The 25,386-nt window shown below is 36.0% G+C and overlaps 1 protein-coding gene across 1 annotated transcript in view; it reads right to left on the bottom strand.

The window, feature by feature from the left end:
* The window catches only part of Hdac9 (histone deacetylase 9), a 662,331-nt gene that overhangs the window by 211,164 nt on the left and 425,781 nt on the right, over nt 1-25,386 (bottom strand). The window contains exons 16-17 of the mRNA XM_026407939.2: nt 15,524-15,644; nt 10,852-10,901 (exon numbers count right to left, since the gene is read on the bottom strand). Of these exons, the coding sequence (XP_026263724.1) occupies nt 10,852-10,901; nt 15,524-15,644 (171 nt within the window). The remainder of the gene's footprint in view (nt 1-10,851; nt 10,902-15,523; nt 15,645-25,386) is intronic.

Genomic DNA, 25,386 nt, shown 5'->3' with positions numbered 1-25,386 from the left:
AAATGTTGCTAAAATTTAAAATGCAATATAAAATCCCTCTCCTACTCAGGTCCTGCAATACATATAGGACTGTGAAGAGTCTTCTCTCCTCTTCAGGCAGCCCCATCCCTAGACTCCCCGCTCTCATTGCCCATATTTGATGCCTCCTTTGATGTGTCATCTTGCAACATGGCTCTTAACTAAATCATCCACCAACACCTGCAGTGTGCCCCAATACCCTGGACCTCTATCACCATAGAGCATCTCCACCTCTTATAGAAACTCCCCTACCCAATAACTATTTGCTCAAAGAAAACAGATGACTTCAGACTTATATCAGTTAAATTCTCTATGACAAACCAATGGGAGCCCGCTAACTGATCTTCCAAGAAAAATTAATTTTAAAAAATCTGTTTTAAAATTAGATTATGTAAAATCTGATTATCAGAGAGGACACTAAATCACCTTTCATTTGTCACCTTATTTCATAGACAAAGAAACTGAGGCTCATAGACCTCATTGTCTTACAGGATCTGGCCCCTCAGTGTGGTCCACAGTGAGCTGCACTGACATCACCTGAGTGCTTATGAGGAATGCACACTCTCAGGCCCCATTCAGGCCTTTTGAACTGGTCTCTGCACATTAGAGCTGGAAAACCACTTCTGAAGCAGTAACAATGTGAAGATTTGAATCCAGATTTTTTTCACAACTAAATCAAGTTTCTTTGCCCTGTGCACCATTACTGGGTTTTCTGAAAGCACTGTAACCCCCAGTGTATAGCACTCCCCATGGTGCCATGATTTGAATGATAAACAAGCTGTTGGGTAGGTAGGCCAGGTGAGACCTCAGGGTTGCAGAGCAGCCCATTTACTTTCTGCAGAACTGGACCTAATCAGGGCTCCCCTGTCCCACTGCCTGGAGTAAATCAGTGCCCATTTCCACATACAGCTGCCATTGATAACCTATATCATCCCATTTGATCCTCACCATCATTTAATAAGGGATACTTGTTTAGTTCTACTTCTTAGATGAAGAAACTGGAGCTCAAATAAGTGAAATAAAAATCATCAGAGCCTTTGTATTATTGGTTTCTTAGATTCCAGCTAGGAAGAGGGACACATACCCTAAAATCATAAAATCACTCATAGCATTTCTCCAGACACTTAGGTGTCAACACTTTAAAACCTCCTGAGAGCTCTCTAAAGTTTTGGGTGATTGTCATTTTCTCTTCTGTAGAATAATGCTGAGAGTCAAACTTCTGGGCTGAGGACCTCTCATGTTCTTTATTGCAATCTTCTTCAATCATCTCTTCAGCCTATAATAATGGGTACCCTCTCTTCTCATGAGACACAACATGCCATCTCCTTAAATGTATATATTCATTTCATGTTAGTTGTTCTGCTGAAAACCTGAGACCCTTGAAATGGAGCTGGGATGGATTTATGATGACAATAAGTGGGTAACCCCACATGCTTTCTCTCTTTTGTTCAACACTGGGAGGAAGACATGAATGACAGCTCATTCCCTTGGGATCACTTATAGGTTATAATGCCCACACCTTAGCTTCTTTAGTCATGGTAAGATGAAAAAGAAACAGAGTAGCTACAGGGAAGACCTTCAGATTCCAAATAAAACCATGGATATGATGAATGAAGACTGTGACTGATATTCCATATGGAAAGAAGGCGTGAACTATTCACACGGCAGCTGGAGGAGACAAGGGGCACATGGGGTGTGTTAATACTCTGCCACAAGCCGTTCCCAGTATGATCGACTGCTTTCTGGAAGCTCCCATTGACCTTGCATGTGCAATTTCTACTCACTCTTCATCTTCAGAAAAATGTCCCTTTGCTATTTACTTGCCAGTAACAAGAAGAAGTAGTGAAATATGTTTATTCTGGCAAAAAAAAAAAAATGCTACATCATGAGACTCTTAGGACATTGACATAAGATACTAGTGCACTCACAGATTTGACAAGTCATATACAGATTCCTGTGGGCTACATGGCCAGTCAAGGAATTTGAGTCCCTATTCTTATTCAGTTTCAGTGAATTCAGTCCTACCAAGACTCAGTTAGAAATAGAGCCAAGTAATTCCATTTTAGTATTTTCCTATTGCTTCTTCATTTAATCTGATGTACATTCTGCATAAAGGGTACTTCATATTATTATTCACTAGGCAGGGCATACTAGAGCCCTGTTTTTATAGGGAGAAGCTTAATAAAATTTAGTCTGACTCAGTAGGTGTATGAAATGAGATTTTAACTCATCTCACAGTGGTTTAGTCCAAAGCAGAGATGCTAGGCACAGATGTGTAATTTTTTTTTTTTACCCCAAATTGATGATGTTTGAGTGCTTAGATTTAACACTTCATAGGAATTTCAATAAAAAAGGAGAATGCTCTTGGCAAAAGAATTAAGTGTGCTTTCTTCTGGCTAGGGCTGTTCTCATTTAGGAAGGGAGTGTTGACACTCATGTGAGGTTGGAATTATTTGAGCTTTGAGTGCACAGTCTTGTGGTTAAGAGCTTGGAAATCAACCATCTCTACCCCCCAGCACCTACTAATTGTGTGACTTGAACAAGTTGCCTTTCTGAGCTTCAGTTGCCCTTTCTGTAGAAAAGTTAGCCTTAGTTATTTCTTTAGTAATAAGAACGTTGGGATTATTATGAAGATTAAAAGAGACTGAGGTAGGTTTTCACTGGAAATAGAGAATGGCTACTATTTTATGTAAGACTTTGAATCAGTACAGTTGTTTTTTTTTTTTTTTTCTGAAACTAATAGAATATATTTCAAAGGATTCTCTAGGTCCTGCTTACTCCAGAGAATCTTACCTTTCCCATTAGGACAATGTCATCATTAAAACCAATATTCTGGATACCACTAGGGTCAAAATTAAGGGTTATTATTTTATTTAGTTAGAATACAAACCTAAAGAACTGAGTCAAAATGTTTGTTGATATGGTCTCACTTATTATTTAGGAAACTAAGGATTAGATATCAATAGTTGATAATAAAATATATTTCTCAAATTTAGACACCAAAATTTGCATTCCTTTCACTATATACAAGAAACACAAAATGTGATGTATGAAGATTGAGAACTCATTATCCTTTGGTTAATGCACTAAACCTAATGGCATCAAACAGTCAGTTATCCTGGAACTTGCAGCTCAGATATAAAGAATTCTTTATCTATATCTATATCTGAGACAACTGAGGCCAAAACATAGGCATGTCATTCAAAGAGACACTAAAATGCAGGTACAAAGGCACTGGGAAATGTCATATACATGTCAGGGCATTTTCATCAACTTGAAAATGGGCAGGTATTAGAGTAGTCTAATTTTAGATGCTGCACCATTTAAACTGGAAACTAGGTCCAAATACCATCCTGAAGGACTGGGAACCCAAAAGTGTACAGTGCTGCTAAGATGGAGATCCATTCAGACAAGCATCTCTGAGCCCAGAGACTGCCACTGAATCCCAGATCTTTGAGTATAAAGATAAGTTGCCCTTACCATCCCCCCTCCTCCAGACAGACATCCAAGGCCAGATTTTAAGAGAGATCTCAGGATCTCAGAATGAGCCTGTACATACAACTTGCCCCTTTACCACTCCTGCCACACCTCAATCCAGAGGTCAAAAGAAAGTCCAGGTTCTCTCTTCTGGAAAGAACAGCTCTACCTCCAGTTGTCCATGCCTTCATGAGAGAGAATGGGAATGGGGCACCAGAATTCTGAGCTGACTTGGCAGCCCTGCCCCCACCCCCTGAATTTTCCTGGTTCCTCACCACTCTCAGTACAAATCTCATTATTCTCTGTACTCCTCTTTAGTCAGTCACCACAAAAATCTAGGACTCCCAAGTCACTCACACCCATCGATTTTAATCTCAAAAATGTAGTACTTCCCTCTGACCTCAGTTCCATCCCCAGCCCTGCAAGACTCCACATGCACTCTTTGTTTCTTTTCTCCATAACATTCACCAACACACAAACACACATACAGGTTAAACTCAGGCATATTTTTTAATCTTTCTCCCCCAATAGAGTATAAACTTCACCAGGATATTTACTATTTTAGTTTTGTATTTTAAAAGAAACACAAAATATTGTTTTATATTAACAATGTTTGGGTCAAAATACTTCACAAACACAAACCCAACAGTGATATGTCAGTACTATGTGTTGGGTATTGGCTTGTCACAGGGATATCTGAATCTGCAAATTTTCAGGGTAGAAAAATGACAAGGGGAAAATACAAATACAGTTTTTTCATGTCAAAATGAAAAGCTGAGCTGGGCCTCAGTTTACCTGCATTTCAGGCTGTCACAGATTCCTTTTTTCTACGTAGTGCCATATTCTTTGTCTTCTCCAAATTTTTATTTGACCTAATGTCTTACATTTTCTTGACAGTCAGAAGTAGCAAACAGTAGATGACTGCACATTTAAATTTAGCGAAGTATCTTTTAATTTCTCTGAATTTTTATTGCAAAGAACCATAAAACTTCTAAGTTAGATAGAATCTTACAATTCATCAAATCTACTTACCTTCAGCTACCACAGAGTCTAAGGCTCAATTTCTCTTGGTCTCAATGTTTACAATCAAGGCATATATGAAACTGGGGATAATTCTCATGGGACAAAAATTAGAGAAAAAGAAACTCTAGAAATGGATCTGTTTTCTTCCTCCCTGATATCCTGTTACTGACATTACTTTGGTTTACATAGTCTGTGTGTGTGTGTGTGTGTGTGTGTGTCTATAGGTGATGTGGTACCCAAAACACAAAAACCACATATGTAAAGCTTTGATGATGGTATTTTCCAGTCATCCTATTTTGTTGACAACCGAAGAACTTTCATAGCTTTTTGATATTCATGTTTATTTTAAAAAAGAAAATGAAGTATTCTTATTTCAGAATGCATCCTCTTGCACTTAGCTTCAATGTCAAAGCAACTGAAAGAATTTAATCACAGATGGGATGCTACAGCTAAGTGAATTAAGGAGGAAGTTAAGGTTTTCATTTCTAATTTTCCTCTTCCTGCAATGGACATCAGATGCTTAATGGTTCTACAAAATATCACATTTTGTAGTAAACACAGAGTAATGTATACATGTTTATCTCTGCTCAGAGTGTTGTCTACATCCCTACCACTATTATTCAGTATATAGAATTAGCATAATCTGTGCAATACTGGAAACTTCTTTTGTTTCCTAGAAGGAATTCCTTGGCTCCAATAATTCTTGGTGCTATATTTTCCAAGTCTAGAGCAACATAATCTTTTTGTGGAATCCATAGAATGAAACAAAACTCTTAAAACAATTTCATTAAGGCAGCTTATCAGTTTTACTTTTTCCAGGTGCCGTGGGGTGTTCCTGTTAGTATCATTTACATCAAGTTTAAAGCTAATGAAAATCCAAATACAATTAGGAGGGGAGATGGGGAAAAGAGAGATTCCAAATCAGGGTGGATCCTCTCCTTGTGCTGGAAGGAAGAGGACTGTGATGCCTCTTTGATAGTGGCAGCAGAGGAAATGAAGCACTGATTGCAAGCCAGGTTTGAGCGGAACATTAATATGAAGGTAATCAACATCATCCTGATTACTTCATGTGAGAAACAGATGCCACCCCCTCCCCTTTCTGCTGATGTAACAAAAGGCATTGTGTCTACTCAGGGTAATTGGGTGGGAATAACACACGATGAAATCTAGTTATGATAAAAGAAAAAGGGTCCTGAGTCAATATGAAGACCTTAGGAACATCCAAAGTCTGGGCAAAAACCTTAAGTGGTGTACTTTACAGGGAGTGGGGGAGTAGGCAATTTCTCTACCAATTGGCAACAATTTATAGTGTGGTACAACTATAAATAATATAGTGTATCATTCTAGCCTCAGCAGTTAATGCCTGGCTGCCTTACTTTAATCCACATTCATAACCAACCTTCCATGTGTTACACACATAGACTCAGTCATTATTAAGTGTTCTTGATGCGAAATATTCTTAAAGATTTAGTTTATGACTGCTTGAGTGCCCCCAAGCCCCTCTTCATCCTTTTCTATTTGGAAGGCCTTTCCTTTGTGCTCCAATAACATGACATTTATCCAAATCAGCCCAATGGGTAGGCCCTGAGCATCTAAGAACAGCAGCCTTGACTCATTCGTCTTTGCATCCCTGCACCTTGCCTAATTATTGGCAATAAGTCTGGCCTTACTTTTCCCAGCCCTTCACTCCTCATCAGATGGCATAAATCATACTTTCTAAAACATTGGTATTATTTTAAAGAAGATCTTCCATGTTTGTCAACTTTCCATTGCTATGACCAAAATATGGACAAAATTAATTTAAATGAGAAAATATTTATTTTGGGCCACACACAGTCTTAGAGGTTTCAGGCCACGGTTGGCCAGCTCTATTACGTTGGGCCTGACATGAGGCAGATCATCATGGCAGAAGGGCATGATGAAGGGCATGGCAGCCAGGAAACAGAGAGAGGGGGTGGGCAGAGAGAAAGGGACCAGAGACAAGAAATGCCCTTCCAGAACATGTTTCCTGTGACTCACTTCCTCCAAAAAGGCACCACCTGCTAACGTTTCTGCCACTTCTCCACAATGTCATTAAATTATTAATTCAACAATGGATTGACCGCTGCTGAGGTCAGAGCCCTCATGATCCACTCACTTCCCAAATCCCTGCCTCTGAACATTGCTGCATTGGGGACCAGGCCTTCAATACATGAAACTTTAGGGGACCTTCCAGATCCAAACCGTAATACTATCCTAAATTACAGTAGTAAAATACATTTCAACAAAATCGTTCTATTACATTGAATTTAACTATATGTCCATAGATTTTGTCTTAAGTCACTCTCTAGTATTAGAATTAAAAAAAAAAATCTGAGCAGTTCTTTAAATGGTTTTCCATGGAACTGTTTCCTGTTTCTAAATAACTTTTTTTTTTTTTTTTGATACCATGGGCTGAACCCAGGGCTGCTTAACCATGAGCCACATCTCCAGCCCTTTTAAAAAATATTTTATTGAGAGACAGGTTCTCACTGAATTGATTAGTGCCAGGTTTGAACTTACAATCCTCCTGCCTCACCCTCCCAAGCCACTGGGATTACAGTATGGCTCTAAATAACTATTTTGAGTAATAGTTCTAAGTAACTCTTGGGGAGAATAAATGTGGAGGACCAATGTTGTATAATACATAGTAAAAAAAACAATATAAATGGATAAACATGGTATAAAATAACAGAATCTTCTTCTGAATACATATGTATTTAAAATATTTTTGAGCATATATATACACATAGGTAAATTTATATATCAGAAGGAAAAGCTTACATACTAATTCTGACAGGGTGAAAGAAAATGTAAGATATTTCATCTGAATGTGCCTCCTCGACAGTAGGTAATTGTGAGCATGTACCCGAGAGATCTTCAGAAAACCTCTGAGCAACTGCAAAGAGCCTTGAATCATATACCCCCCCAATAATCACTTGATGCTTTGCCCCATGTCCCCCTCCCCCAAACACAAAAAAGACACCCTTAATCCATGCAAGAGTGTGAGATGTAGGTGTAATCAAATAGAATATGGGCAAAGTACAAATTTGTAACATGAAGCTGATTTTGTGTTCATAGACTCATTAAGCTGCTGCTATAAATGGTGCTTTGGTTTTTGGCCCAACTTTGACCAGTCGGGCAGGCCAAGATTCTGCCCAGGCTCTGCAACTCCTCAACCCTCCTAAAGAATTATTTCACCTCTTCACAGCTCCTCCTCTTCCAATCAAGGGTCTGACACTGCCCATTGTCCACATTTATTTTTCTGCCTTTTGGCACTGGGAGTTTGTCTGTTGCAGGATAAAAGTGGAATTCTCTGCTGTCTGCAGGGCTTTCCCCAGGGAACAGAGCATGAAACCCAAACTTATATAAAATCATATCCTGTTTGCAAACATCATATTCCCTTTGCTTCGCACTAATCTGGTCCTGTAAACCCCAGCACAGCTTGAGAGCCCATTCCTCATCTAAACAAATGCCATAAGCCCCTTTATACTTTTACAACCATGTCAAAAAATAATATTGCCTGCCAATAGTGATGTGATTGGAGTTGCCTCCTCCGAGCCATAAAAGAAGCGCAGAGTCTGTTATCAATTTCTCTAAGTGTATCAGGGGAATTATGGGTCGATTCAGTTCCAAGTTATAAATGACAACTCAAAAGCCGCAGAAGCGTTTGAAGCTGGGAGCTGATGACGACATTATCATAAAAGCCTGCTCGTCCTTGCTTTTGTGGGTTTTTTTGTGGCCTATCAAGTGAAAAAGGGAGACTAAGGCTGAGAAATGACTTCAAGATTTCTTCACACAGCAGCAGGTCACATGGCCAGGAAAATGATCACTATTTTTAGTGATATACCCTGAGGAGTATGCACTAGCTTGGTCCTGAACTGGTTTTGTTTCCAAAGTTCCTTAGTTATCTATTTCCTTATACAATGACCAAGTCCTGGGTTTTGGTAAAATGCTCTTTTCAACTGGCATATATTCTTATAGATCAATCACATCATTAGAAATGAGTCATACCATAGTAACTAAATAAAATGAGATGCAAAAAGGAATTCAAAGATCTTGAGATTATTCATAAAATGCAATTCTGGACAGCATAATTTAAGGCACCTTAAATATCATTTTCCCACTGAGTTGTTCCACCAACACTCCAATACCACAAGCAATTGGGGGGAGGGAATTTAACAAGTAGAGGATTTTGATTTTATAATGTTCTAAGACATCTCCAAAAACAATGAACCCATAAGCATTCAGTAGCTATATGTTAAACCACTCTATAATGAAGTTATATATCCTAAATAATGTGACTTCACTTTAATTGTTGGAAATCACTGAGCATTTTGGAGTTAAACCAATGGGTCTATTTTAGATTGTTTAAATCAGGAAAGTGTCTTAAACAAAAGGCAATTTCAGTAGTTTCCAAGCTTTCCAGGTTACCCCCATGATGCTAAATCAGATCACTCCAAGTTCCTACTTGTTTTTTTGCATAGTTAATGTGTCTAGGATTGTTCTTGAGGTGAAAATTTAGACTGGTTCAAATGCAAAGGACCCAGAGTTTCTCCTAGCACTTGTGTCAAAATCAAAGATCTAAGAAAACAAGATCTGAATAGATAAGATTATGACTTAGTTTCTGAAAACAAAAACACAAAAAGAATGAATCCAATTGGTTTGCTAGAGCATCAGCAAGTGGTAGTTTATACGACTTTGATGTCCTCCCCATCACTGTTCCCATGAAGTCATCATTTACTTCGTTTAATTCTTTGCCTCATTTGCAGGTTAAAAAGCTCTTCTCTTAAAATAGCCACTTGGGGTATGAGAAAATAAGCTCAAAAATCAATGAACTCCTTTGAAAAATCAGTTTATCCTTTGAATTTAAGAATGAGTTTGCAAGGTCCCACAGGAGATTTGCTAAAATGAGCAAGGATTAATGTGGAGTGGTGATAGTTCTGTGTCAAGGGTCAAAAAGCAAAAGTCACTGGTGAGCTGCCACAAGGAGCCATGCTACCTTAGCCACACCGAAATGCTGCTAGGTTGAAGGTGGGGTTGGGGCTTAGGCCCACTGTTAAAGACTTAAAATAAGATCTTTCAGAATGCTTTCACATGAACATACACAGCATTCCCATACTTTCAGCTTTCCACCCTTTTCTGTGGGACTTCAGGAGAATAACTCCTCCGAGCCATTAGTCTCTCATCTGCAAAATGGTATTAATAATAACGATCATTTGTTTTACTGGATTTCTGAAATCTAGTTGTGCATTGATAAAATCCTTATTTTTTGGGGGGGGGCAGAATCACAGGCAAAGGAACAGAGAGATATTCCTTATTAAGTCTGGCATCATTAAAATGATAGAATGAGGGCTGGGGTTATAGTATAGTGGTAGAGCGCTTGCCTAGCCTGTGTGAGGCACTGGGTTCAATCCTCAGCACCACCTAAAAATAATGGTCCATCAACAACTAAAAAAATGTTTTTAAAAAGAATAGAATGAATAAAAACTATGTGGCATTTTCCTATATAAAATTTAGTTATAACTAATGACTGTCTAAAATATGATCCATAAACAAATAGGTTTGTTCTCTCTTTTCAGTATCCAAGTAACCTCATTGATTTAAATACTTTAGTCCATAGATGTCTGACCTAGAATTGTGTGGCCCTAACATAACTGAGCACTTAGTTCTATGTTACTGGTAAGGGTTAACTTTAAATAGATTGCAGGTTATAGAGTTTGTTCTAATCATCTACAAAAATGTAGACATTTTTCTTCCTATGTTGCTGGATTCAAACAAATTTGTCCTTGAAATGTGGTATAAATATCCTGGGTCAAAAGGCTTTGTTAATTATTGAAGACAAAAAAATGGCCTCAAGGGGTTCACAAACAAATGCCCCATAATGCAAAGCACTTTGTGAAGTTTATGCCATTTTCACCAGGAATATAATGTATGTGCATAGTTAGTGTGACTCTATTGAAAACTGAATTCCACTGCAAAACTGTGTTAAAACTTCTTGCATTAACTTTTCTCCAGCTATGTGAAAATCCAGAAACACTGGCTTCAGGAGTGTGTGGCCGTCACACAGAAACTTGAAGTTTGAAGGCCCTCAAATTCCGTTTAGTTCTGTTGCCACCATCTTGAAGTGCTTAATAAGTTTTTTACAAGTGGCTTTGCATTTGGCAATTAGCTGTGAAAATTATACCACTAATTCTGAAGTACAATATAAGGTTTACTTTAAAAAAGAGTCTTAAAGGTAATTGGATAGATAAACCAAAGGAGATATTTTTTAAGTTTCTGTTATTTAAAAGCAGTGGTTAAACTCATACTTACCCCAAGTCCACCACAAGGTAAGGAGGAAAAAAACTTTTGAGAGTCATCACCTATACGGTAAGAAAACATAAAAAAATACATTGTGAGTATTATTGTTTATGTGGATTAACATATAAATTGTGTCACATGGTATTTATCATTGTACTCATAAGAAAAATCAATGAAATTTTGGACCAATTATTCAAAGAAGTTCATTTTAAGAATGCATTGTTCTGTTTATATAAATACATAGGTAAAAACTCAAAGCAAATGAATATTAATACTATTATATATAAAGATCTATTACCCCACAGGAACAAACACAAGCCCATGAAATTTGGGATAAAAGATTTTTTAATTGGTTTACTTATCCATATTGTATATTATAATTTTAAAATTATAATTTATGAAAACTCACACAGCTATTGACTAAGTGCATTCCTCCAAGATGATACTTGATCCACAAGTTTTATGAAACTATATACTGTCATTTTAAAAATATTTGAGACACTAAGATATCTTCTCAAGTACACACTTATTCATCATTTCTATTTCAGAAACAGTTAAGTATACAGGATCTACTTAAGATGTAGCTAAGGTCAAGTATACCCATAAGCCTTTCTAACATGAACAGGTTTTTAAACAAAACACTATAAAGAATAATTACATTTGGGAAATTATAATATCAGTATCATTATAAAAAGTCTCCTTTTAAAAATATATGCCAAAATCTTTAATTATGATTCTTTTTTGGAACTGGCATTTCATGGGACTTTAAGCAAGTATTTCATTTATCTATACTTTAATTTTCAGTACTTATCTACTTCATGAATAGACAGAGAAACAGTAAGTGTTCCCAAATTTCTGGCACTAAAATCTGTCTATTCATTAACTAAAAAGAAAGATAAAACATTTCTATCTAAGATCTTAGTCAAATTTTTCTAAAGTGACTTAGATGGGTCACTCAGAAGACCAGTGGTAGAAGCAGGTGACAAACTCTTTAATTCACTTACCCCTTTATTTGTCCTGATAATGATCAATTATATAAATAATTAAAATGGAAAACAGGTTTGTGGTATAATTTACATGCCATGTTAGTAAAATTCTAATAGTAGATTGTACTGTCATAAAAGAAAGTTTATTTTAAAAACAATGAGTTGCATAAGTTTATTTTTCAAATGCAATTACTAACAGATGGAAAACAATAAAGAAAAATGTATGCACAGATGAGGACATGTAGTTATGTAAAGATATCTTTTTCTAAAAAAAAAAAAAAGATGAGGATACAGTTCAGTGGTGGAGTGCTTTCCTGTGTGCTAGGTTCAATCCTCAGTACTGCAAAAACAAAAGAAAACAAAACAAACAAACAAACAAACAAACAAACGGCAAACACACACACACACACACACACACCCTAAGGCAAAATGTTAAAATTAGAATGCTGGCACAAGTAAAAGACGTTTCAAAAAAATTCTGGATGACATGAAAGGTGAAGTTTTTTATGTCTTTGCTCTTAACAAAGGTATTTCTATATCTTTGAATATTTTGCAAGACTGAATCCATATATCACCAGTAAATTAAATATATATATATATATATATATATACACACATATAGATATCTGAACTCTTCATTTACAGTTAAAAGGGATAAAGATAATATTAAAACATAATAAAATAAATTAAAAAAATTACTAAACCCTAAGAGAATAGAGAAAATAAATGCTATGCCTCTTATGGAGAATATTATGTAGTAATGTTTATATAACATAAAAGGCAAATAATTGATAACGTAAATTTAGCAGTGTGTAAAAAATTTAATTCACTGCATTGACTGAATTTATTTTTTTAATGACATTATAGTTCCTCGTTAATGGACTAAAGTCTGGCTAGCTACAAGATAGAAACTGGTAATAACAATGACAGGAATATTAATGTTAAGGAAAACCTTGGACCAGAAATGATTAGAGAGAATGTTTTCAAAGTGTCACCTTACGGAATCTTAAGTATTTAAAGAGATAAATTGTGCCTATTTTCAAATCTAATTATTTTATAATCTATAGATGTCTTTCAAGATACAAAGACTAATAGTTCTGATCCTAGTGAACTTTCAGTTAAATCCTTCCTCCTAACCTAGAACATAATTTTCAAGAGCAGTATTATCAATTTAACACAGAAATGCCACCTCCCATCTGTGTTGGAGGGACTGGGCAAGCTAGTTGTATAGTAGTGCAAGAAATAGATAAAGAAAGCAAATTACTTGATTATTAATTTCTATACATTTGTATATGACAGCTTCAACGTGGTCTTTTAGTTATAAATGTAAAAACTATAAAAATCCAAATGTCACAAAGAACAAAAAAGTAATCTTTTAAGAGAAATAAATAATTCACTTTGAATAACAACAGAAGAATATCAGATAAATTTTGAATTCACCATAATAAATGAAATAGTTTGGATATGTCCAAGTTGAACTTCGCACTTGACCTCAGGCCTCACAGAAGGCACCATCCCTGTATGTGTGGATTCAGGTAGTCTACATTGAAAGTGCTGCCCTGATCACTGATTGGTGTCTCTCAAACTCCACAGGTATACAGAATATTAGCCCCAATCTCCAATTGTATGAATGCTATTTCCCATTAAATATTCAAACCCAATGAGATAAAAGGCTAATTAATCTGTCCTAAAATTGTAAAGACTGAATCATCAAAACTTGCATCACATACATACAATGAAAAGAAGCTTTGTCCAAGTTCCAAGTTGGAATTCATTTTTGAATCTACCAAATTTAAAGTAATAGAAAGTTTGAATATTTTGAAAAAGTTAGATTTGTTCAAAATTGTCAAATTCCTTTTCTAAAAGCAGTGGTACTGTCGTATTTCATAAATAAAAGTTTGATGTTGTCAAAGTGTAAATTTCATTTCTTTTAACAAATATGTCTTCCTTCTTAAATTGTGGCATTTTGATATTAACAATTTGACCAATCATATTCAAGTCCAGTAAAGTCCAGGAGTACCTAGTCTTATGACTGAGTTGGTGGATACTTTGGGACCATAGTTAAAAAAAAAAAAAGGGAAAGAAAGAAAGAAAGAAAGAAAGAAAGAAAGAAAGAAAGAAAGAAAGAAAGAAAAGAAATGAAAAGAAAGAAAGAAAAACGTTTTCTATTTTCTCTTAACTAAATTAAAAAGTAATCACATAGACACTTTCCTATTTTAAGTGCTTGAGTAATTTTGACCAAATAAAACCATGAAAATCACTGCATCTTTGTGCTTAGTTGGGTAGGATTATTAATTCATGTTAAAAATAAGAACATTTATCATACAGCAGCCAGAACAAAAAGAAATACTTTATGTAACATATCTACATGTAGAGAACTGGTTCCTTTGAAGGAACCAAGGGAAAAATGTTTGGAGCATAGATGTTTAGATCAATTTATTTGTATTTGTATTAAAGCATAACTTTAATTTTACCATATAAATTGTTTTTTATCAAAGTTTGGCAATATTATCTCTAAACAACACTGAGTGGTCTGTGTATGCCCCTTTGTGTCCATTTCTCTTCCAGGTACTTCTGTTGCCTATCCTGACACACACACACACACACACACACACACACACACGTGCAGACACTCCCCATGTACCTCGCCACACGTCTTTAGGGATGCTTGCTGTTTATCTTTAAAAGCAGCTTGCATGTGTTTTAAAGGGTAATTGTTAATTTCTCCTTATAATCGCTTTCCAAAATACTTACCTATTACTTGTCATATATTAGTTCCCAATCATTTAGGGCCAATTAACATAAATTATTTAAAATTATTATTGACAAAAGTTATTGAAAGAGTTCAATAATTTGGAACTGACTCAACAAGTTTGTTTGAAAGAAAGGGACAAGAAAAGGTTCTAAAGTGGGTTTTAATTAAAATATTAGCCACTTTATGTATTGTTGTTATTCAATTATAAAGATAATTAATAAAATATAATTACTTCTACTAAAATAATGTTTTGTTAGTATTTTTCCAAAAATCTGTTGTTTATAGCATTCATATAAAGATTACATAAAACTCTGCAACTTCAATTTTATTTTAAAATCTGATGATGAAATTTTGAAAAATCGTACATTGACAAAAATTATGTTTATTCATTTTCTATTTGTCATTTACTGTGTTATTTAATACCCACAGGGAAGGTGTGCACTAAAAAGCTTACGATGCTATTTTAAATTCCATCTTACTATAAAATGTGGTATCTTAGGCACAGTAATAGGACTTGTCTCTGATATAATTTTGTGTGTTAAAGTCATGGGAAAAAAGCCTGAAAGACACAAAACAAATGGGAAAGGTAAAGATGAATTTGCACAAAAGGGTGAAAAGATCTTATTGGCTTTTAGTTCAAAAACCCAAGTAAACAAATTTGGCAATGTATATATCCCTATATGCAAAACTACACTACACATCTGCTATCCAAAGAAAGGTTAATTTTAAAGTCAACATTATAGAACACACATTGTCTTTTGTAGTGCAGGAGTTTCTTAATCTACTTTGAATTCTCTTGTACACGACTCGTTCCACAGAGCAGTGCTGTTGGAAAAACTGACTTTTTGTCACAGTGCTTGCCAAGTATTTTGGACTGACACTTGTACTGACTAATGATAGTTCTGGAATGTGCTGTTCTCAGTCAAATGGAGCCCATACAGACCTAGGAGTATCCTGGGGTCCAGCTTCTGTCCATCCAGGGGGCCGGTGCCATACAACAGTGAGTGATGTTCAGAATGAACAAGCTGTATTTCCTCCAAGCTGGCTTTTCGACCTTGAATCCGCTGAAAGAAAATAGCAGAAACCTACAGTACCCCTCTGACAACATTTAGAAGAAAATGAGACCCCCAAGTCACATTTAAGATGATTAATAATGGGCTGAGTTTCATCAAGCAGGAATGTGAGACTGATCTTCTTGGTAAAATACTCTAATACTACTTGAAAAATGAGCATATGCAAGGTTGAGATGCGATGGATTGCTTATGCCCATGTAGGAAATTGACATAAAGCTTATTCTTCTTTGGCATAAAAAATAAATCTATAACAAAGAAATTAATGGTTGTCTCTTTTGTAAAAAATATGAGCTTAAAAACAGCCAAGGGCTAATGTTTATCTGAAAAACAATTAAATTTATTACCATCTTATTTTATACTTACCTGAAGTTGTTGTTGAAATGAATTTTTCTTAAAGGACATGGGTAAATACCATGATAGTGTAATGTATTTTATGCTCATTACTTCATGTGAGTGCACCTTACCACAGCATTACTCTGTGTAATGCTGTTACAATGTTACTCAAAGCTTGTCCCATGGGACCCGCAACAGTTGAGGATCTGCCTGTCAATGGCCCATGATGAGATCAGTACAGAAATTCAGAGTGAATATTTAGAAACTTGTATGGCAAATTTATGTCTTTTGAATTTAATAAAATCTCATATGACTTCAATTTTTATTTCACTTTTGCACCATTTCACTTTTAGTGTGTTTTATTAAAGTTTTAGTATATGACAGATTGGAAATTAAACAGAAACAAAAACTGCTGTTTAACCAGAGATAACTTGAGACTTTCTAGAATCAATTCTTTATACTCAGGCTAGGCAGAGACTTTTTGCCCCATCTAACAAAGAAAGGTCCTTTGACACGAATACAATTGTACCTTAAGTTAAACCTTATTAGCCAACATACAAAGTGATTTTCGTGGTCTCATTTCTTACCACATCTGTGAGCCTGATAAACATCATGCTGGTGTATGAAATTAATTAACCTTCACTTTCGGAAATGCCTATGCTTCCTAAAACTACATAAACAATATGAAGTTTTTCTTAAAACACACACTATCACAAGACAGGTCAGGTAATACTTCAGTACAGAACTCAAGAGAAATTCAAAGAGAGTCTGTTCAGGAAGTGCTGACTGACTGTGGAACCACCAGTTGACTTGGAAACATCCAGTGACAACCACACCTCTCTTGAGACCAGGACAACTCCGTGATCAGTCTCCCTTGTGTAAGGTGATGGGGCTGCTGGCAGACTCTTCAGTGTTTATGTGTGGGTTACTAGGGGTCAGGCTGGGAAAATCTCTAGGTAATGACACTTCCTCGGGGTGTATTGGACAGGAGGCAGAGTTTGTTTGTCACTGAAAATAAATGATCAGGTCACAGTGAGGGAGGAATGGTGGGAACAACAGGGGTAACAGAGGAGCATGATTTAAAGCAGAATCTCAAGATTGCCTTTATGTGCCAAACCAACAAATACCTGTGGAATTTTCTTTGCCATTACACTGAAGTTCCCTGTTCCCGACACTATCATTCAGCATTGTGTTACCCAATTTACATTTCTAGAAACATGAAATATGCTTTTGAGAAATCATTTCCAGGTAGTTAAGAAAAGAATCCCAATACTGAAGACAAAGGCAAATTTAATGACGGCATTCAGGTCCGCCTCGTTCTGATCAATAAACAATTGTATTGAACAGGGTAATTTGCTGGTAAACATGAAATATGCAAAGGTTTATGGAAAACAAGCAAAACCCAAAGAAGTAGAATGACAGGTCAAGAGATAAAATGAGCAAGAGAAAAGAGAGAATCAATATTAAAGGGAAACATTTTAACTTCAAGATTTCAGCAGATGGAAAATCCCCCAAGATAAATGGTAGTAACTCCACGGTTTGAGTCATCTAAAATTGGAATGAACAGAGTGCTGAAAAACAGACTGTGACAATCAGTCCTAGTCTGGCATAATAATGAACACCATGAAATAACAGAGCTTCCAAGATTTCACTTCTATGGGTCTATGAAATCCATAGCCACAGATATCATAAAAGCTGATACTGTGAGACATCAAAATCCTAAATAATGTCAATTCTAAAACTTAAGAATTGGAGCCATGTTTGACTACTGGAATATCATAAAACTTCATCAAATTTTTTCCCTCTCTCCTTTTCTATTAAGATTGTTTTTTTCAGTTCCCAGTTGAATTTTTTGGCTCTAACATTAAATGTCACTATTATTATGTTTTCATATACTAGTCACATATATTATATACTGTACACTCAATGCCTGTCCCAAGTTCATTTCTTATTCTCCTACAATCCCAGTAGCATTCCAACTAAATGTTCAACCACACATTTGAACAATAATCTGCTAATAAGATTCACCGTAGATGACGATAGTTCAAGTGCTAGCAAATCATGAGGATGCCTGCCGAATCTTTCATCTCCCAGTGTAGCAATCAACTGGCAGTATGGACACAGAATCTGGACAAGTTACCTAGCATTTACTTATTCAAGAGTTTTGCTTCTGATTTATACTCTAGTCCTTACCTCACTATTAAAATGTAAAACTGCTCATACATTATCCCTTTGATTCTTTTTCCACCTTCTCCTTCCATTTCCTTTGACTCTCTGAAAGTACGTTACACTGGCAGATTGTGTTATTATAATAAATAGTTCTTAGAAATCACTGTAATCAAAATAAGGATGGAATCATTCTTGACAATCACCTTCTGCTTCTCTAGCTGCTAGGGAACAAGCCCCATAAACACAGTGCCTGTTTCCCCCCCAAAGCAAGGAAAACCAATTCAGTCTGAAAACAATCTTTACCTATAGAAAGGATCTGGAGAAAGCACATTCTAGATTTGTATCTTGCAGAAACACTACTATGGGAACTTGGATGACTAAGCCAAGAATCCTGAAATAGCAACCACTTGCTTTGGTTCTTAACACACAGGATCTCCTGGAGTAGTTCCATTTTGCCTCCCTTTTATCAGATGCCTTAAATTTGTCACATTCAGCTCTCTTCTCCTATCGAGATCTCCAACAGTCCCATTTTTTAATTTAGAATTTCATTTGCTCAGGCTTAATATAGATATTCTCATTTTGTCTCTTCCCGAATGTTCTACTTCCTGTGTACCCTGTATCCCTCCATTTCTCTCTTAAGATGCTCTCTAGAGTCAAAGGTCAATAGCATAATGACTAACAAAATAGGATAAAGTGCTCTGATAATCTTAATTTAGGGAGATGCTGGTTTCCGTTCTCAGAGAAAAACCAGTCTGCAGGATGTCTACATGAAGTCATCTATGATGCTCTGACTAAAAAGGCTTTTGAGCATATTGGAACACTCGATGCATATAAGGGATGGAGTTATCTGGAGAGTTCTCACATGAAATCCAAAGATAGGTCTTGAATACTTTAATAGGCCCAGGAACAGAAGCTTCCAGCAATTCTTTCAGCTTAAGGAAATGCTGTGATTTAGGACTGCTTTCATTCTGACAATTATTATTCTGCGACTTACACTCAATCCGGGTCTTTCCTGAGAGTAGAAAAGTAGCCAGGACTCAGCCTACTCTGTGCTTAGGAAAATGATCATATTCAATGCAGACCCCTAGACAGCCTCTATTCAGGTTGGAAGTTTGACTAAAGAAGTCATTTAAAATTACCATATCATTGAGTCTCACAATGCACTCTGGTTCTTTCCTGAAGAAATAGTCTTTCTGAAATAAAGCCTGTTAATGCAAACTGATTATAGAAGGAATGTTCTGAACATGATCTACAAAGTCATACTGTGACAGGATAAAATGCAGCCTACCCACACCCACCCACACACAGAGCACACACACGGTATAGATTCATATTTTTTTCTGCCAAGGAGCAGAGAAAAAAGGAAACAGTTCTATTCCTTCCCTGCTTGTGTTCAAAGCCTGGAGTGAGGCCAGTGTCCTAATCAGTTCTCATTGGCCCTGGAGGAATCAGAACCTTTTGTAAAATATAATAAAGGGCATAAAATCATGATAAAATGCATGAAAAAGGAGTGCCTTTGGTTAGGGAACTAGAAATAATTTAGCAGAACAGATGGATTGCATTGGTTGGGTATTATTGAGGACATGAAAGGGCTCATTTTGTGGCAGTTCCAAACTAAGAGAAAATGTCCAACTTAAATTTGACAAGTCAAAGTACCTGCCTCCACTGGAGGAGACTCCATTTTCTTTAATCATTTTCAAAGTAGTGACATATTAGGCAAGAATGTCTACTGAAATACCTCATTTTCCGAAAGTATTTCATCCAATGTCTCTAAGTAAAGGAATATTTTTATTTTTTCCTCCAAAAATCTACAGTGCTGCCAATATTCAATTAAAAAAAACATAAATGAGTTATGTCAAAGTTAGATTCAGTTTTGAATACCATATTTAATACTTAAGGAGTCAGTTTGTGGTCCATTAATTATTCTTGATATATTTTTTTTTCTCTTAAAACAAACACAAAAATGTGGTCTCATTGTTCATGTCCAAGCATATCTCCTGGAATTTTCAGATGATAACAATCAATTGTTTCTTTGAATATTTTATAAGTTGTTTTTTTTTTCCTAATAGCCACCCCCCAACACAGAGCTGTACAATCTTTCCTCATAGCCCTCATCATATAGTAACCTGTTTTCAGAATTTTTTCTCATAAGGTGGAATAAAAGGGGGCAGGCAGTAATAGAACAGGCAGGCAGCCTACCAGACTTCTCCCTTCTGTAGGGCACATGGAAGAAAACTAGACTGCAAGCTTAGAGCCAGAATTCTTATCCTGCTTCTTGAATGTTTTCCCTGTGCCTACAGCCAGCTGTGAAACATCTCTACAGGCCTTGGTTTCTTCATCTATAAGCATTAGGAAGTTTGCCTAAGTTTTTTCAAAGCTTCATTTTAGCCCTAACTGATAAGATTCTATGTGGCAAAATAACTTTATACGCCATAAAAATTCAAGAAAATATGCTTCACTTTGATTGATGAATTTGCCTGAGGCAAGCAAATACAATTACAGTGATCTATTACTATGGTGGAGGCCAGAAAGTAGGCCCATGAAGATTTTCAAAAACAGTCCAACTCTTCATTGAAGCCCATTTCTTAAAAGTTTAATCACTGTTGAAAAATGAGAGGATTTTTCAAAGCTTATACTACTATTTGACAACCTCAAAATAATAAACACTTTCCCCAATTTCTAAATTCTTTAGGGTACAGAATGTCTGGCTTTGTTTGTATGTTTTGTTTCCTGATGCTGGGGATTGAACCCAGGGCCTTACACACACTAGGCAAGTGCTCTCACAGTGAACTACACTCCTAGCCTGTACTTCTGACTTAAAGCTACCTGTGTGTTTCAAGTAAATGCTTGAACTCTCTCATCTCCAAATATTTGATCCATCTGCCTATTTGTCTCTACCTGTTAAGTTTATGCAAGAAGTTGAGTTTGTGTTGCAGAGGTTCTTGAAACCAGCTGCAGATATTTAAGAGGTACAGTTGGAGCTTTAGATTCACTTTGTGTGGACACAGCCTGGGCACTGGACACTTAAAGCCACTGAGTGGAATCTAATGGGTAGAATCCTGGGTCAAGAACCACATGTTGGAAGGAGCAGACTGTGCTTCCTACTCATAAATTAATTCAAGATACTGTCACTATGGACCAATATTTGGGACTATGAAATATTTTTTGTTTTTAACATCAAGGAGTAAAAAAAAAAAATTCTTGTCTCCAAAATTAGCAAGTATCTTTACTTGTCTTAATTTTATTGATTCAGTCATTACTATTTATTTTCAAATATTTCAGAGCACATAGCAATTTCTAAAGCACTTCAGAAAGCTAGCAAATCTTATCCAACAATAAAGTTCTGGGGTGGTCATGAGCATATGTGTTATATATGTTTTTTAAATTTATTTTCATATATTTCAAATCATTATGTTCATCCAACAAAAAGAAATTATGCCTTAGTTTCATTGCTCCATTTTCATAATTTTTAATAAAACCAAATCTTATACCTTGTAATTTTTAATAACAAATATTTTAATGATTTAGTCTAAAGCATTGCTTTTTCAAATATCACTCATGTATGTAACAAAATTTCTTGATAAATATTTATACTTGAATACTGCAATGTTCAAATGACTTAAATATATCTAACATTCACTTTTATTAATAAGCCTTAAGCTGCTATCTAAAAATCCCTGTTTTATTTTCCAAATGGATTCAGAAAGAAAATCTCTCATTGTTCCTTTTATTGATTGTATTCTACAAGCAGAATTTTTTAAACTTCCATGTTGTCTCAATTTTGATTATAAGCTGTGCATTGGCTTTTTATATATGTATCTGCCTGGGCCCACCTTACTGTGATATATAAATATCTCTCAGAAAATGACATAATGCTCCCTGGTTTACTCATCATATCTAGATCTTTTGCATTACTTCCACCTCCCCACCCCACAACTGCCCTATCCTTTAGAGACAATTCACAGGACTCCCTGTTTGACTTTCTTACTGCTTTGTGGTTAGATTCTAAGACACAAACATATTTAATTTTTTTTTTTTTTTACAAACTAAACAGAACAGTAAGCTGTTATGTGCTGCCATCTAGTTAGACTACTCTATAAAACAAATGTTTAATTGAATTTCCATTAACTTGTAGTATGCAGAGCTTCACAATCTTGATGTCAGAAAACCTGTACATTCCAAAAGTAACACATCTCCTTATTTGAATTTAAAAAGGGTATTTTAAGTCACTTGTGTGTGCTGGCAAGTGTGCTAAAGACCTTATCCTTGAGCTGCTGGACTTCTTAAGATTTTATACTAAAGTTTCTCTCCACTTTGCTCATTGGAACTGCTGAGAAATCCCAGAAGGGGCAACAGTAGCTTGGTTTCATGTCCCAGAATTGTTTTGTAATTACTTTGTGTTGGCACTTGAATAAAAGAGTTAAACATTTCAGCACAGTATGTTGCTTATGGCTTTTACTTATGAATTAAGCGAAACAAAGTTATTCAATATTAGTCACAAAGAGGCAATGCAAATTCCACATAATGTGTAATCCAACAAAAGCATTATAAAATGTTATTATTCTCAAAACAAATGTGAGAGCAAGCAAATGTCTGTGGGTGGCTTGGTGGGGCTGGGAGACATGAGCACTTCTGGAAAAACAACTGCAAGTGCATTTCTAACAGATGATGGGTCAATCTCTATTTTTTTTTTTTTTTTTTTTTTTTTTAGCTCATAGGAGCACATTCCTTTCTCCAGGAGCACAGGCACTTTAGAAACCCAGCTACCTAATGGAAGAGCTTGTTTTCTCAACAGGATACCAAATTACTCCCTGCCCCCTGTCCCAGATCCATTTCTCACGGTGACCAGAAAGCTGCTGGTTTTGCTTTGTGTTCCTAACAGAATCTCTAAACTAAGTATGAATGATTCAATAGGGGAAAAAATTAAATGGTATTGGCATGAAGGACTACTAACCGCTCAACTTTTTTAAAACAGTGCCACGTCATGCCAAAAGAAGTTAACCCATGTAACCACTGTAATCTAATATAATAAGGACTAAAGTTTTCTCTGGCTCCTAATCAGCACTAGTCAGCAAAGCCAATTTACACTGTAGCTTACAAACTAAGAGCAAAGTGTTTACCAAAACATGCTAAAAATTTAGTCTGCTGTTAAGAAGAGAGAGTGTTATGTCTAAAGTGAGCTCCTTAGCCATTCTAATTTCATACAATATTATATCTGGAAGAAATCCTAGAGGATGTTCTGCATAACATGCCCATCTATAGCATGAGAAAATCGAAGATCAACAAGGTTAAATGATTTGACTAAAGTACACAGATAATTAATGGTCAGGCTAAAGTTAAATCTATTGTTAAATAATTACCTTGGAAGGAATCCATTTTGATTAATTTACCACATTGCTGAATGAGTTGATACAATACAAAAGTTTGATTTGGGGGTCAGTCTAGCCTTTTGAAATGAAGGAGCCCTTTTAATGTTTTCAATTTGCCCTCTTTTCTATCATTTTATTGTCATTTCATTAGTGGACAATTGACCGCGCCATTGGATGAGGAAAGTTGACTTTTCTCTATGTGCCAGCAGAATTGGGACTTCTTATCTTTTTCCCAGAGAAATAAGCAATAGTAACCCTAGTAAATGAAGGAAACCACATAATGACAGAAGCACAGCAAGTTATTCGATATAAGAGACACTTTCTCCTTCACACTGATCTAAAACATCACCTCCTCTCTCTTGTTCACAGAACCCCTCTGAAGCTTTCAAGACAAAGAAGGCAGCTGACCACCGTCTTTCTGTTTTTCTTTTCTAAGCCCAATCAATAAGAATCTTCAGAATCACAGCAACATAAACATATTGACTCAAACCCTTTGCAAATTTGTAATTATGTATTTCTTTGTGTGATCATTTGACCAAAGTCAGGTGAGTTCACTAAAATGTTAACCTCCTTGAAGACAGTGAATATATCTTTCTTCCACTATATTATATATCCTGCTCCTTACAGAGGTGCCAGGAAACCTCAAATTCATATTAATATCATTGAACAAATATTCTGCTGTTGTCAAGGTGTAGTAACTACATCAGCAATATCAGGATCCACCAACCATGTTGGAGAAACAAATACTTAGACCTCCATTCAGACCTACTGAATCAGAAGCTCTAAGGCTAGAGCTCAGCCATCTGTGTCTGAACATCCCCAGAGAGGATTCTAATAGATGCTATTTGAGATTTTCTTCTCTGAAAGTACAAGTTGATTTCTAACCATGGGTGGTCACATAGATGTGCAGGGCAAATCATGTCCAAAAACGGCAGATAACTATCTGGATATCGGGAAACAATGTGCTGATCCAGCTTGGATGCATTCCTATTTGATTATATCCTTTTCTGTGGAATCTAATAAGTTCTCTCTATTATGAAACTATTGAGTTAAGTTCTTATTTCCCACCATCAAGAGAGAACATTGTCCAGACCACTTAGGAGAGCGATACCCTAGTCTTGGTACTCTAATCCCTGGAGAACCAGCCAGCAAGATTGCACCTTCTCTTGTTCATACTAGTTAGACAAAACCGGGCAAGTGAACTAGAGTTCAACATCCTTATAGCTCCTCCCAGGCAGTTTAGAAGGAATGGTCTCCATTCTGTCTTTATTTGGGTCTTTGGGGGTGCTTGCTAAATAGGACTCTCACCAGAGCTGCAACCCCACTTCCTCTCTTGGAGTAAATGCATTAACTGCAAGGGAGCAGATACTGTCATTGGCTTGGTTTCCTTTGGGAGGTTCAGAAACACTAACCAGGAAGGCTTTCAGGGGAGCCTTTTCCCCCTTTCAACTAGCTTAAGTCTCACACAGAGAAGACTCACTCCATAAGATCACTTGCCTCTTATGGTGGGTTTTTCCCCTGATTCTTTAACAATTCTGATTCTTATGAAGTGTGATAAATTGCTAAAATACTTGTTAGTAACTTTCCCAGTTTTTTTTCAAAATATTAAAATTCTCCAAATAATTCAGCATGAGATAAAAAGTTTAACATTCTTAGAAGAGGATTTAATAACATATTAATAAATTTGTATGTAGAATTGATTTATTAAATAACATATTTTAAGAGAAAACCATAAAAATGTGTATCAATTATTCCAAATGTGTTTAGTAAAGGCCTGGGCTGGGCAGTCCTGAATGATGGTGTAGATTCTACTCTTTCTGAGTGGACTAAACTGCTTTGGAATAATCTGTGTTCCTTTTCAT

Source organism: Urocitellus parryii, chromosome 3 (genome assembly GCF_045843805.1).
Source record: "Urocitellus parryii isolate mUroPar1 chromosome 3, mUroPar1.hap1, whole genome shotgun sequence".
Classification (NCBI taxonomy): domain Eukaryota; kingdom Metazoa; phylum Chordata; class Mammalia; order Rodentia; family Sciuridae; genus Urocitellus; species Urocitellus parryii.
The sequence above is the reverse complement of the archived record's forward strand: the minus strand, read 5'-3'. Positions and strand labels throughout refer to the sequence as shown.